The sequence below is a fragment of the Lichtheimia ornata genome (assembly GCF_029851405.1).
Source record: "Lichtheimia ornata isolate CBS 291.66 chromosome Unknown scaffold00044, whole genome shotgun sequence".
Lineage (NCBI taxonomy): Eukaryota > Fungi > Mucoromycota > Mucoromycetes > Mucorales > Lichtheimiaceae > Lichtheimia > Lichtheimia ornata.
In genome coordinates, this window is record NW_026695364.1 from 286,605 (window position 1) to 300,094 (window position 13,490).

The window sequence follows — 13,490 nt, forward strand, 5'->3', positions numbered from 1 at the left end:
CACAGGTTGCAGGAATTGGGGATACGTACAAAACCTTGGTGATTTGACCTTGTAAGCAATCATGAAAGAGAGATGTGAGAGAATGGTGGGCGGCGACAACATCCTTTTATTGTGCATTGTGGGCGTGGGTATTGTTTATTAGATGATGCATTGATAAATTGATGCATGAGCTGATAAAGTGATGGGGCGCGCCTAGGTGTAATGTTGTCTACGTATACATCGGCCAAAATAGGGCAGATGATAAGAAATCTATCAAGGAAATCAATCACTTGTACGCCGAATACACATCCCCATCATTACAAAGGTGACTTAACCATGTTGTCAACCTACTCTCAATATTGGGTATCAGCAATCATGCCTCATCTGGCATAGCTGTGCATACTAACTTGCATGGTGTTCTTTGTTGTGAGGACGATGATGATACAAGGCATGAAAAATATGCATTATTGTATTCGTAACAAGATAGCATTCTAATTTGGGGATACTATCTAATATCAAGTATACCCATTGATTCAAATGGATCAAAATACCGATCCAATGGCAGGTCATGGAAGCCGTTAAATCACTTGGTGTGATCCTCTTTATTTCAGCATTGCTCATCGTCTAAGGATACTAGTTACGTTACTCTTTGAGGGTCCCATTATCTTCCATTCATTGGCAATCCTCCAGGGGCATGATTTTCGGGGGAACATCACATGACCATTGTGTCAAAAAGACTTGATGGGCGGGAAATCGTTGCAGTCACTTTCTTGTCTTACCATGTTTCTTTCAAGGACAACAGCAGCACGTGGACTCTTACGGCAACGACCACCATGTGGTGCATTCACTCGACGACGTGGGATGGCATCAGCACCCGCTCCTCCTCAATTCACGACCAATCCATCGGGTGCTGCATTCAAAAAGCTTGGGTCACAAATGAAACGAGCAGCTAAAATCAGTGGCATTACGGTGGCCTCGTTGACATTGGCTACGGCTATTGCTTGGCAGTCCTATCACTTGTATATTGAACACTATCTACAAGAGACACCGAGTGAATTGACATATACGGCACGTAATCTGTTGCATGGAGCTTATATCCGAGAGCATGTATCACCTGACTATGAAATGGCGGCCATGTATGTACGCGAAGTGCTTCGTATCGCATTGGAGGAACAGCATCTTGATGAGCATTCGGATGTGGTGATTCGATTACGACTTCGATTAGCCGAGGATGAAAACCGTGCCGGCAATGTCCTTGACAGCATCACTGAATATACACGTGCATGGATGCTTTTATCTTCCCAATCCACCAACCAAGACGACGATGATGAGATCAAAATGACCACAGCCAAACAGATTGGCGACTTGTATTTACGCATTGGTGATTACAGTGGCGCCGAAGAGTTCCTTGCATGGGCATTTCATAAAGCACAACAACAACAACAACAAAAAGTGGATCCATTCCTGCGTGTAACCATCACCTGTTCCTTGGCAAGTCTGTACGCCATGCAGCATGAATTCAAACTCGCCATGCCTTTGCTATTATCAGCACTGAAACAAATCCCTGAAGAAGAAGACTCCTCCTCAAGTCAATGGACGTGCATGAAGGGTATCATCCAGAACCAATTGAGTGAATGCATGTATGGTATGGGCAAATCGGAAGAAGCATTGGGTTGGGCACAAGCATCACTTGAATCATGTACAAAGGGTGAAACCATGGATAAGGACGATAAACCCAATCGTGATTGTCAAGAATGTGGTGGTGTTGTCTCCAATAATCTTGGCATGATGCTCGAGGTAAGCATGATGGCTTGGTTCACATACAATCCAATGGACTCATGATGGATGACATTAGCTCAAGGGAGAATTCGACGATGCTGTACGATATTACCAACAAGCCGTCAACTTTGCTGCTTCAGCAGCTGATCTTGCAGGCCAGGATCAATACAGCATGAACGCTGCACGACTCAAGGAACAAATCCAAAATCAAAGGAATGCAGGTGTCACAGTAGCAAGCGATATCACAGCAGCCATTGAACCCGAGCCTACAAAAAAGCCAGCTTCCTTTTCAGCATGGATGAGCAAATTGTGGAAATAAATAATAGACTCTTGCATTTACATATTGTAACTACATATAAACTTGTCTTTTTTTATGTATGATTTGGCATAAAGTGATGAGTGTGCTTTTTCTGTACAGAAAAGACAATAAACAAATAGAGCGCTTTGTACAAAATGAGGAGGAGGGACGATGACAAGGTCATAGGAACATCTATCTACAATAATAATCATATGTCGTGTGTGGTTGGGTTGTGTTGAAAAAGTGGCATATCCAAAGGGAGTAAAAGAAGGTATATGATGTATGTATGTACGAGGTTGGGTGATGATCAAGGGTTGTACGTGTGTTGTGAATGTGTGTGTGTGTATAGGTGGAGAAGGGGATATTTACAGGGTGCCTTTGAGTTCAACCATACGGTTCTTGAGATCACTACAAAAGGGGGAGAAGCGTATGTTCAGTAAACAAGGGAAGGGTGGGGGTCGTGTGAAGTGTCAGCTTACCTTGCACAACGATCCCAGTAATCTCGTTCCGCTTGAGCTTCCTTGAGCTTCCGAGCAAGTTCATTTTCAGCATTCATGCTGGCTGAAGAACTTTGACGACGATCTTGTCGAAAAGTGCCAAGAGCAGTAGCAATCTCTTCCAACTCGCTATTGAATTTCTAAAAGAGAATCCATACATCAGCCTTTGGTTGTTGGTGGGATGTATCCTATATACAACTTACATTGCACAAGGAATAGGAACGCTCGTGATCACTTTGTTCGGTAGCGCGCTATACAATGATGATGTCAGTATGCAACATCATTAACGTAAAACCTTGTATTAGAGTACCTACAGCTTGCAATGATTCACTTAAATGAGCAAGACGATCACTAAGGGAACGACATTTTTCAATCACTTGTTGATTATGGCGATCGTTGCGTGGTGAGGCCGTAGCGGTAGCAGCGGTATCCATGGCAACCACATTATAGGCGGTGTTGGAAGGTCTTTCTTGTTGTTGACTGCTTTGACGTCGCATGGTTCGTTCATTCTTTTGTGCTCGCAACAATTCTTGCACCTTGCGTAAAGCATCAGCATTGCTTTCAGTAAAAGACCCCATGCGTGGTGGAGGCGAATACTATATAAACACGTTAACAATTCATATCCATGTATGCATGTGTGTGTGCGTTTTTACGTTACCTTTGCCGATTCCAGATCCTCAAAGCTGATAGAACTACGAGTGCTATGACTTGCCAAGGTTGCTACGCCATTGTTATAATGATTGGAGAAGGCCAAACTTGGTGTGGATGAACGAGTGCTGCTTCGGCTTGAGGGACGAGACAACGATTCGGCCTCCGTTTCCGGTGAGCGACCACTACTAGCATAGCTACCTCTACGATGCCCACCCATTGTTCTCATCGGATGCACGGCTTCCGATTCCTATTATACAATCATTATGAGTAACCATGTATATATATATACATTTGGCAATGATGGCATGTACATACCTGCTCAAGGGGACCAATACCACGATATCGGTTAGCTTGACTTTCGGCATAGGCCAAGAGTGTGGATGACGATGATGCTACATCTGGATTCGGATACATGGAGATGGTATCCAATGCTATACAACAACAACATGAAATGAGTTTTGGTGGTGGATGGGATCATTCATAATAATACCTTCTTGATGTGGGCTTGACACCATGGAAGGTCTTTGCAAGACCGATTCGGATAAACACAAGGAGGCTGGTAAAGCGGATACCACTTTGCGACGTTGTTGTTGTGCTGAGCCTGTACGATGATGATGATGATGATCAACAGCAGCCATATGCACTGATTCGCTGGAGCTGTTGGTCAAGCTCTTGGATAATGTGGTGGAAGCTGAGCTACTTGTCATGCTGCTAGAGCGAGAACGTGAACGTCGTGTGGCAAAGCCCAAGAAATCTCTGGCACCCATGCTACCACGTCGGCCATTACCACCTCCTGATGATGACGAAGACGATGAAATAGGAGATGATCTTGATGAGGAGGGCTGTACTTGGCTTTGACCACCACCACCACCAGCAGTGGGTGATGATGAGCGAGAATGACTTTTGCCAAAGATACTCGACAAGGTGGGAATGCTTGTTGAACGAGATAAGGAACGGGATCGTGATCGTGATCGTGATCGTGAACGACTACGTGAACGACTACGACGAGGACGTGCTTCCAAATCACCATCATGCACATGGATAAAATCATGGCTGGCGCGTAAATGACGTTCACACAAAACAACTAGACAATAGGGTAAGTAATGGGATGGGATGTTTTTTTCAATTCACTTACTATTGTTCCAAAAGACCCATTGGAAAAGTTGATTTGGTTTGCCATCGGAACCCGGCACTTGTTTGGTTGTAGCAATGGAAGGAATGGATTGTACAATATCACGACTTGGCTTGAGAGGCACTTTGCTCATGATACTAAATCGGAAGCCACCCGGTCCACCTTGTACAAGTGCCACAATCCATGGCGTTATTGGGCGTGCGCCGCTGCTGCGGAATAACGTCTTGAGATTCACCGATTTACCTTCTTCAACATACACCACAGCAATGTTATTCTAGAACCAACGTTTAGCCAAAGGGCATTCATCATTTATAGAAACTTGCTTATACCTTGTAATTGGCTCTTGTGTAGCTGATTGAGTCATAAAGATTGGTATAAACGTTCATGTCGCACCATTGACGGTGAAGCGCCTCATCGCGTTCATCTAAAAGTGGCGTTATTGTAACCCATCTACGTCATTGACATGCATGTTTGAGATGTTTCTCGGCTCAGCTTACCGTAACGACGAACCAATGTTTGGGCGTGTTGGAAATCGTGAATGAAATTTTGAAGGGTTTGCGAACACGTGCTTTCTGAATCTTTGGGTGAGGTGACCTGAAACAAACGAGGGCCTTTGCGAAAGAATGTTTCAAATGATTCTTCTGTTTCCACTGGGCCTGGGCCATGTTGTTGTGATGTCGAGGCACAAAGCAAAAATGAGCTTGGGATATCTGCTGCACCCTTGAATAGCTGGATTTGTTCAATGTCAACCCAACCACGAAACTTTAGGCATTGATCCTTTTTGATGTTGCGCATTAAAAAGCCGTTTTCATTGCGCTTTGTGTTATCCACATCGAGTAGATCAACGCCACGGGTATGATGATTTGGTCGCTCGGCGATCAAGATTTTGTCTGCCAGCAGAAACATGGTAACAGGACGTTTGGGCTTGCTTGTCTCACGATGCAACTCGGTAGCATCCAAGTGGGTGATCAGGGATCGATTTTGATTCACCAAAGAACACTATGTACGTCGTCATCATGTGAGAAGAAAAAAACAAGAAAGCGAAATGACATGATCGTACACACTTACAGGAGAGCTCTTGACAGATTTGTAGAGAACGTGGCACATGGTGGCAAGCTTGGTTGCATCATCATCAGCCAAAGTTGCAATCTCACATGCCTTGACATAGGCATGCGTTAATGGGATGTAATCACGGTGTTGTGGGGAGGTGAAGCGTAAGATGTCTGTTGTTGTGGTGATGGATGAATAAATATGCAGCTTCTATGTATGTATGTATGTACGTGTCATGCATTTGTCTATTACCTTTCATCAACAAAATGTATCGTGTGATGCGCTGGGGTGGTTCAACAAGAAAGTCCAGCAATTGCCGGTCTTCACAACGACGATCACTCAATGCCGTGTCGAGGAATTTTCGGTAATTGTTGTTGCTCTTGAGCAAAGTGGCATGGAACCCGTGAGCACCATGATGCGCAAGCGAGTAATTTCGGTAACAGTCAAAGTTGACCATCTGCCAAACAAGGGGTTACACACATGGCGAAACGTAAATTCAAAAAAAGAGGCACACTTACATGGCTCGCACAAACTTCACCAAAGCATACATCCGTGTTTTGATTTTCGGGTTGGCACTTTTCAAGATCACAAAGGAATCGTTCATTGGCTTCCAAGATGTCTTCAATGTTGAGGAAGATACGTTTATGCTGAAAGCGGTCAATGATCGGAGGTTCACCATTCCTCTCACGCAGCTGTGGATTTAACTTTCGTGCAATGAGCTGAACGGTGATACGAAGAGTGGCAACATAGGTTTGCTCACTCTCGATAAATTCTTGAATAAGGTCATGACGTCGTTGGTCGTTCTTGACAAACTATGTAATAGCAGCAGCATGTTAATTGAGGATGATCTCGAGACATGCGGTTACTCAAACCGCCAACCCCCTTACATTGTATTCATTCAAGTCAGCAAGATAATGTGATTCAGATTTGTCGTCAATTGTGTGAAAGAAACTTGGACCTTGTTCCGAACATGGAGCACCAATGATACTAAGGAACTTCTGATACATCGCTTGGTCGTCTATGATGGAGTTGTGAATAAGTTGCTGGGTCTCAAGTATATAGATTGGGCAATCAACATACGTCGTGATCGCTCATTGTCGAATACCGGCACGATCAAGTCTGCATTTTGACACTATAGAGGATATAGGGCTTAGCTGGGTGAAACCTTGGTAACGTGATAATGATGTATGATGGATATTACCAATGGTTGCTTTGTATTGTTGATTAAAGACTGGTAAAAGTCTGACAGATTATCATCATGCAAACCATCTTCCGTAGCATGTGGCGCTGCTGGCGTTGTGTCATCAGGTACATCCGTATCATACTTGATGAGCTTCCAATTGTATCCATAACCCAACTCTCGTAGTTTGGATTCAAGAGCCTACAAATAGGCGAGCCATGTGAATGAGTCAGCCGTTGGCATATATACACACGCACCACATGCCATCTATCAAAAATGCATGAGACTAACCTTGAGATTATTGGTCTTGGAACTACTACTAGGTGCCATAAGAAAGTAAAGAAAAAGAATAAAGAAAGAAAAAAAAGGTGGATCCGAGATGGAAGAGCACAGGCAAAGAAATAAAAAAGGGGGGAGGGGGAGGATGCCGCCTCTCATGCGCTATTTGTTTTTTTGGTTTCTTTAAAACTGTTTCCTGTGGCAAAATGCATGCTCTTGAGTCGTCCTCTCTCTCTTTACCTCACCAGTGTAACCAACACGGAAGAGACGATTTGCCACAAGTTGTGCTTTCCATTGACCCCCAAAAGTGCTTTCTCTCTCTCCTGCAAAACACGCGACACAAAGCAATCCCGTTGGTGGATCGGATGCCTCCGACATACACGCGTGCTATCCTAACCTTTTTACTGCTCGTTTGCGCCCATCTCCACGAATCCCCCAAAAAAGAAGATTCCTTACACACACACAACACAACACGTATACAAATATTAAGTTCTCTCTTTTTCTTGTCCACAACGGTCCCCGATAGGCGCAATGGCCACATCTTAACCGGTTCATTTCCACCACTCATTTTTTTCGGGTCTGTGTGCCATCTTGTTGACATTGTTGCTTTTGTGTTGTGTACACGGCGATCTTGGCCAGTGCCTCGGAGGTACGGGAAAGCAACCCGATGCTGCACCATTCGATCAGATCCGTGGCCAATATTAACTTTTATAGCCGCTTTCGAATCGCCAATGTGTCACTGTTGATAAAAGGCATTTGCCCACACTCTGTCATGTGTGCGTTTCACTTTTTTTCCTTTGAGACAACAAGGCATCTCATTGCTGCTGCTCCCATATACACACACACGCACGCACATACACATACACATATACACAACACTGATGCACTGACATTTGGGTCTTATCTCTCTTTTTTTGTCGTCTATTATTAACGTCTTTTATCCATCTTTATCTTGCGTGCTCGTTCACGTTTGGAAACGACCGATTGCGAAAATCCTCTATCAGCTTCTAGGTCTATGTCCAATTGCCCTGCCTCTTCTTCCGAACTACTGGATTCCGAATCCGGTGGTACTTGAAGATTACGGCCACTGCCAAAGACGCCTGCTAGTAACTCATTGTCCTATTCATGCGTATTAGCTACACCATTAAAATGGATGCCATTGGCATTGTCACTTGCCTGCATATGTCGTGCCAAACCAGAACCCAAGAAATTTCGGAAAGCAGCGAGCTCAATGATCTTTGCTATTGTAGTAGTAAACATCCAAAAAGGTCAGTTTGCCGATGCTTGTGTGTGAAACAGAGGGATGGTATCACAATGACTTACCCCAGCCACGGAAATACAATGCTCGACCACCGATTTTGAGCTTCTGATTGGGACGAGTACCATCCTCCACGGTTCTTACAATGTCACGGAATGCGCTCTTTTGCTCCTTGCGATCTTGCTTATTGACGCGTCGATTGCTGTCGGTGGCTAATCGTTGTAACATGTCCCTTAATTCATCCATCTCGCCGTATTCAGGCATTTCATCTTCGTCTTCATCTTCAACATCTTGATCAAACTAGAAAGGATGATTCCATAATCAGCCATGCTATTGTCATAATAGTAGTAGTAATGAAAAACGGCAACCTACCATCCGCTTGGTCACATTGACACATTCAAACATGAGCGCAACATTTTCACCTGCAGCCACACGTATATCTTTGGATCCTGATTGCAGCAAGTCAAGATGAGCTGGCATGACCCTGCATTTCCAGAGAATCGGTTAGGTTAGCTGTCATCGTCATCCAGCATCATTATCACCACCCAACTTACCCTTGTGACTCATCAAAAGCATCCTCCCAACTTCCACGTGCATCTCCATAGATGGATGCAAATAATAAACCATAAGCTCGTAGACTGGCGTATAGTAATGGATTCATGTCGTTTTGCGAAAGCTTGTCATCGGGTTGAATGCATTCGCCATCCGTGACCAAGATGTTGTAAAAGTAATCCATACCACCACATGTATCCGATGTCGATGCGGCAATAAAGGTAACCATGGCGAGGGTTTCTATGCACTAGATCAAGTGCCCAACAACCCGCCATTAGCGATCACCCACTCCCTAATTAGGATCCTTTTCTCTCACTCACCTGACACTTGAGCTGCGGATCCGTTGAAGTATTGATGCTGTTCTTGAGTAATTTCAACACCATCCCAAACAAGTCTTCAATTTCACCCGCTTCAATGTCGCCTTCGCTGATAAATGTCAAACCGATGCCTCTGGCAGCTAGGATGGCTTCTTGGGCTGTACCAGGTTTACGTAATGATCGTACGAGTAGCTGTAATAACGCCTCCTGACGAGATGCATTCGCCTCAAAAATAGATCCACAAAAATGGTTGGCAAGCAAACGATTGATCTTGGTCAATGCTGTTTCTCGTGTACTAAGAACATAAGTGAAACATTCAACAATGGATATATGCATACAACCAACCTCGTCCTTTTTTCACCAAGATCGTCCACTGCTCGTCGTAATTCGTCTTCAAGAGTAGATTCATCCAGTAAAGAGGTGGAATCGACGGTACCAAATGAGGCCTCTGATCCTACATCGAGATCGTCTTCGTCTTCTGAAGCGGCACGACTGGAAGCGGGTGTACCCAATGCATTGAGTGCTGCTATACGCGATTGTTGTTTTGCTGCTTTCTTTGCGAGGTTGCGAGGCATGGTTTTTTTGTGGAAAAGCAGTGGAGAAAAAAAGATTATACAAGCCTCTTATCACATTGACGTAAAATAAGGGATCGTTTCACTCATGCAATACAGGTGACACCTCATATGGAAAATCCACCCATCTACCACACTACTCAGCTGAATGTGATGATTATGATATCCTCCCACTTTATCACCCACCACAACCACCACACACACCCCTGTTACCTATCATAGCAATGATCATAAGACTCATAATAATATAATCGATTGACCCGACCCGCACAATGGTTACAAATGTCCGGGGTAAAAGAGTGCTGTTGTTGTTTTAAGAGCGGGGGGTTTGAGTACAACAAGAGGATGAGGAGGCCTGTGCTTGGGCGGGAAGTTTAAGTCCATCACTTACACACCCACACAGAATCGTGTGGTTTTTTATACTTAATTCCCATTATTCCCTTTTCTCTTTCTTTCCTTCTCTTTCCTTCCCACCTTTTTCTTCTCCCAATGATGATGAATAGCCAACCCTTTGAAGCTCCACTTACACCACCTGCTGAGTACCCTTCTTCTCGTACCCATAACACTGCTACTACTACTACTACCACTGCCACTACTCCTCCTACTGGTGCTGGTGGACGTAAACTATCAGTGACATTTGATCTTCCTGAGACTCCAGGTGGCACCAAACATTCTCCACTGAATGAAGATGATCTACTTTCACCCTCCATTTCACGATCCAATAGCATCGACATTAATGCACAAGCTGTCCCTGATACTATCTTGGTAGCTTTACTTGACCGAGACGAGGAGATGCGACACCTGGTTCAACACAATACAGCCTTTTTCAGTAGCCTTCGGTCACACTTGTACCACAATTGGTCTCGTTTTGAAAACACATTGTATTGCCCTCGCTCCAAAATGAGTGATCAAGATTGGATGGGTCGTATCAGCAAGGCGCTTCATGCTGTCCCACCCCTTTTACAACAATTCAAAGACCTGGTGGGCTATATGGGTGAGGATGACACTACTACCACCACCACCCTACAACAAGAAGAACCTTCCTTTATCCATGTGGATTTGGCTCGCATTCGTGATTATCCTCAGCGTGTGGCTCGACTACGCCAAGCTTATCCTCAATTTATCATCAACTGTCAAAAAGGATTATCCAATCCAGATGCGTTCTTTGACACATTGTTTGCACCACGCTCATCCACGATGCCAGACGATATTTGGGAAATGCGCATTTATGATCAGCTGGATCATTCTGGTCATGATTTGCTTGCACAGCTCAAAGAGATCGTTGAATATGAAATTGAATGTGGCATGGAAGATGATCATCATTGATATTTGGGTGAGTATGTATTTACAGAAAATCACCCGCCGCTGCCGCCCTTTTTCTTGACCTCCTGATATATATACCAAATCACACGAAAGGCTTGATGCCACCACCACCATCATCATCATGTGAACCTTACTACTCTTTGTCATTTCCCCCATTCCCCCAAGCCCACATCCTCACACGCACACTACCTGCAACAAAAATAAAGACTAAATCAAGGAGCATCATAGTAGAGAGAGAGAGAGGGAGGGAGAGAGGGAGAGGGAGAGCGGAGGACGAGCGGCAGTCTTAGGTTTCATTTCTTCCGAGTAAGCTTTGTTGCATCCGAAGACAGCTATTGTTCATAGAATTAGGACCATGCTATGTATGTGTGGGAAAGATCCATTGACAACCAAACCCCCTTTTTCCTTGTTGTGATAAACAATTTGTTATGTTGACCACAAACCCAAATCCTTCCTATCATTACAATTAGACCACTCAATGCCCCGTTTAGTAATAAAGTAACTAAAAAAATGATACAGGGTTGCCATCATCACGCCATTCAACGACATGTTCATTCTATGTACTATGGGTGGCGGAGAGGAGTCCATGGACCGACGGATGCATGAGAGCGGAATCCGATGGAAAAACCCGAAATTCTAAATCCTGGGTCATTTGTGTGTGACCACCGCCAGACCGCTGCTGCTGCTGCAAATGAAACCTATTGCATGTGATATGTAGACTTTGGCATGCAGTAGGACCCTGTCATATCATATTTACGCAACAGCCAGCATCCTATTTTGTCTCTAAATGGTTAAAGTTGGATAGTCCTATGCTATACAGAAAATGGCTTGCAAGGCTTTATAGTCATGATGGATGAATGCACACCATGACGCCGATCCATTTTGCATAGAGATGCCTAAGACCAGCATGATTCAAATGATTTATTGATGACTACTCATGCCAATCTTTGTACATAGAATAAGATCAACCAAGTTGTGTATAAGAAAGCAAATGTGAAACGCTTTAGGACGGGCCGCTTGCTCACAAAGATGGTCGCATTGTCATAACGTTTCTTTGTGTTCCACACATTTCTACAAGACTTAAACCACAAAAGAGGAGCGTATGTTACGACGTTATTGACAAACTCATAATCCTGAAAAGGGAGATGAGTAACACTATCAAATTCAGCCTTTGGTTAAGATACAATGAATCAATTAGATCCTTTCTCACTTCTTCCTCTCTTTTCCTTTATCACACCATCAATTAACCCTTTCATCCAACATCACTCATAAGAGACAGCTTAAGATGTATAAAGAATTGCTTCATTTGAGGAGACACATCGGTTTAGAACGTTTCTATCCTTTGGCGATCATTGTTCAAGGTGAATGGATGGACGTGAGGTGGTGATAGCGTGACAAGTCATGGAGTTGGATGATAATGGTTGTACATAGTTGACAGGTTGCACAAAGGGTGATAATGGTAGCTGCTATGGAATACTGTAACGTGGTCGAATGCATCAATCGTTCAGGATGGATGATGATTCATGTTGACATTGGATGCATAAGAACACGACTCATTCCCCACACGTTGTACATATCCAGGTTCTTCCATCCCATGCACCAAACCAATAGTCAGATCCATATCCATAGGAGGTCGTATGTATTAAAGCAAGTTGCTGCATGTAAATAAAGCTGCTTCTATACAATGGCTATCTGCTGTTACACATGACAAAGGCTGTCAGCCAAGTTGCTGCAAGTAAAGAACGCTGTTCAAGACAATGGACCAAAGACATTACTAATGGCAACTGCTGGGATGAACACTGCTTCGCTTGGTTGTGGTATAGGAGCGTGCAAAAGCGCGTGTTGTATCAAGAAACGCGTGTGTTGCAGTAAGGTGAGAAGACGGCTGTGTACACGCCATGGACTTGCCATTCAGCCAAAGGCAATCGGATCAAGGCAGTTGCAGGATTGACATGATGGGTTGAAGCAGGACAATCGTTCGGAGATGGCAATTGTGTATGAATGGGGCAACAGTTGAGAATGAGAGAAAGAGGCAAGGAGCTGGGAGTGGAAGAAGTGGAAATTAAGAGTTGATCTGATGTAGTATGCTACTTCTGTCTTTTAAGCGCTTTTCAGTCAAATCTCATCGGATCAAGAAAGTTGAATGATGGGCATGCTGGGCTGGAGCAGGAAAATCGTTCGTGTGCATTAGATTGGACAACAAAGGTGAATGGAAGGACTAGGTTATTAGCTGGCAGTTTGAACTATTCCTAAATAGTGTACAAGAATCATGCATCGCTCGTGCTGAATGACTCAAGTTACACAACACGACCCTCTGCATCTTTTGCTCTGCCAGGGTCCACCTACTTGACAATGAACAAAGACCACTTGTCATATAGCATCACGCTTACAAACATAAAGGTGCCTGTATCTCCAAACTTTACAATGAAACGTGGGGTTTTTATTAGAGCAATGTGCTCGGCTTGGCCAACAGCACCTTGTGTGCCAGTTTCACGATCAAGCTTGCCAATCCCAGATTTCGCAATGTCGCTACCAGCCAAACTGGATCTGGGGGTCGACCTCTTCGACGACGACGACCAAAAAATATTTTTTGGGCTAGTTGCGACATTGAACGTGAAACTTT

At 44.1% G+C, this 13,490-nt stretch overlaps 4 protein-coding genes across 4 annotated transcripts; 2 read left to right on the plus strand and 2 right to left on the minus strand.

The window, feature by feature from the left end:
* Positions 1 to 759: 759 nt before the first annotated feature.
* Positions 760 to 2,077, plus strand: O0I10_008431 (uncharacterized protein; the record flags this gene model as incomplete). The annotated part of the gene is made up of 2 exons (XM_058488434.1): positions 760 to 1,776; positions 1,835 to 2,077. The coding sequence occupies 2 exons, from the start codon at positions 760 to 762 to the stop codon at positions 2,075 to 2,077; spliced, it is 1,260 nt and encodes a 419-aa protein (XP_058340904.1).
* Positions 2,078 to 2,421: 344 nt separating this feature from the next.
* On the minus strand, positions 2,422 to 6,896 carry O0I10_008432 (uncharacterized protein; the record flags this gene model as incomplete). Its single annotated transcript, XM_058488435.1, has 17 exons — positions 2,422 to 2,464; positions 2,536 to 2,693; positions 2,757 to 2,804; positions 2,868 to 3,149; positions 3,212 to 3,451; positions 3,520 to 3,635; positions 3,695 to 4,288; positions 4,340 to 4,610; positions 4,666 to 4,760; positions 4,834 to 5,335; positions 5,405 to 5,559; positions 5,639 to 5,843; positions 5,905 to 6,198; positions 6,274 to 6,404; positions 6,467 to 6,518; positions 6,588 to 6,767; positions 6,858 to 6,896. 17 exons carry the CDS (start codon positions 6,894 to 6,896, stop codon positions 2,422 to 2,424), a joined length of 3,405 nt encoding a protein of 1,134 aa, XP_058340905.1.
* Positions 6,897 to 7,772: 876 nt separating this feature from the next.
* On the minus strand, positions 7,773 to 9,547 carry O0I10_008433 (uncharacterized protein; the record flags this gene model as incomplete). Its single annotated transcript, XM_058488436.1, has 7 exons — positions 7,773 to 7,964; positions 8,022 to 8,086; positions 8,169 to 8,403; positions 8,476 to 8,587; positions 8,658 to 8,902; positions 8,976 to 9,267; positions 9,318 to 9,547. 7 exons carry the CDS (start codon positions 9,545 to 9,547, stop codon positions 7,773 to 7,775), a joined length of 1,371 nt encoding a protein of 456 aa, XP_058340906.1.
* Positions 9,548 to 10,033: 486 nt separating this feature from the next.
* On the plus strand, positions 10,034 to 10,870 carry O0I10_008434 (uncharacterized protein; the record flags this gene model as incomplete). Its single annotated transcript, XM_058488437.1, has 1 exon — positions 10,034 to 10,870. One exon carries the CDS (start codon positions 10,034 to 10,036, stop codon positions 10,868 to 10,870), a length of 837 nt encoding a protein of 278 aa, XP_058340907.1.
* Positions 10,871 to 13,490: the final 2,620 nt, after the last annotated feature.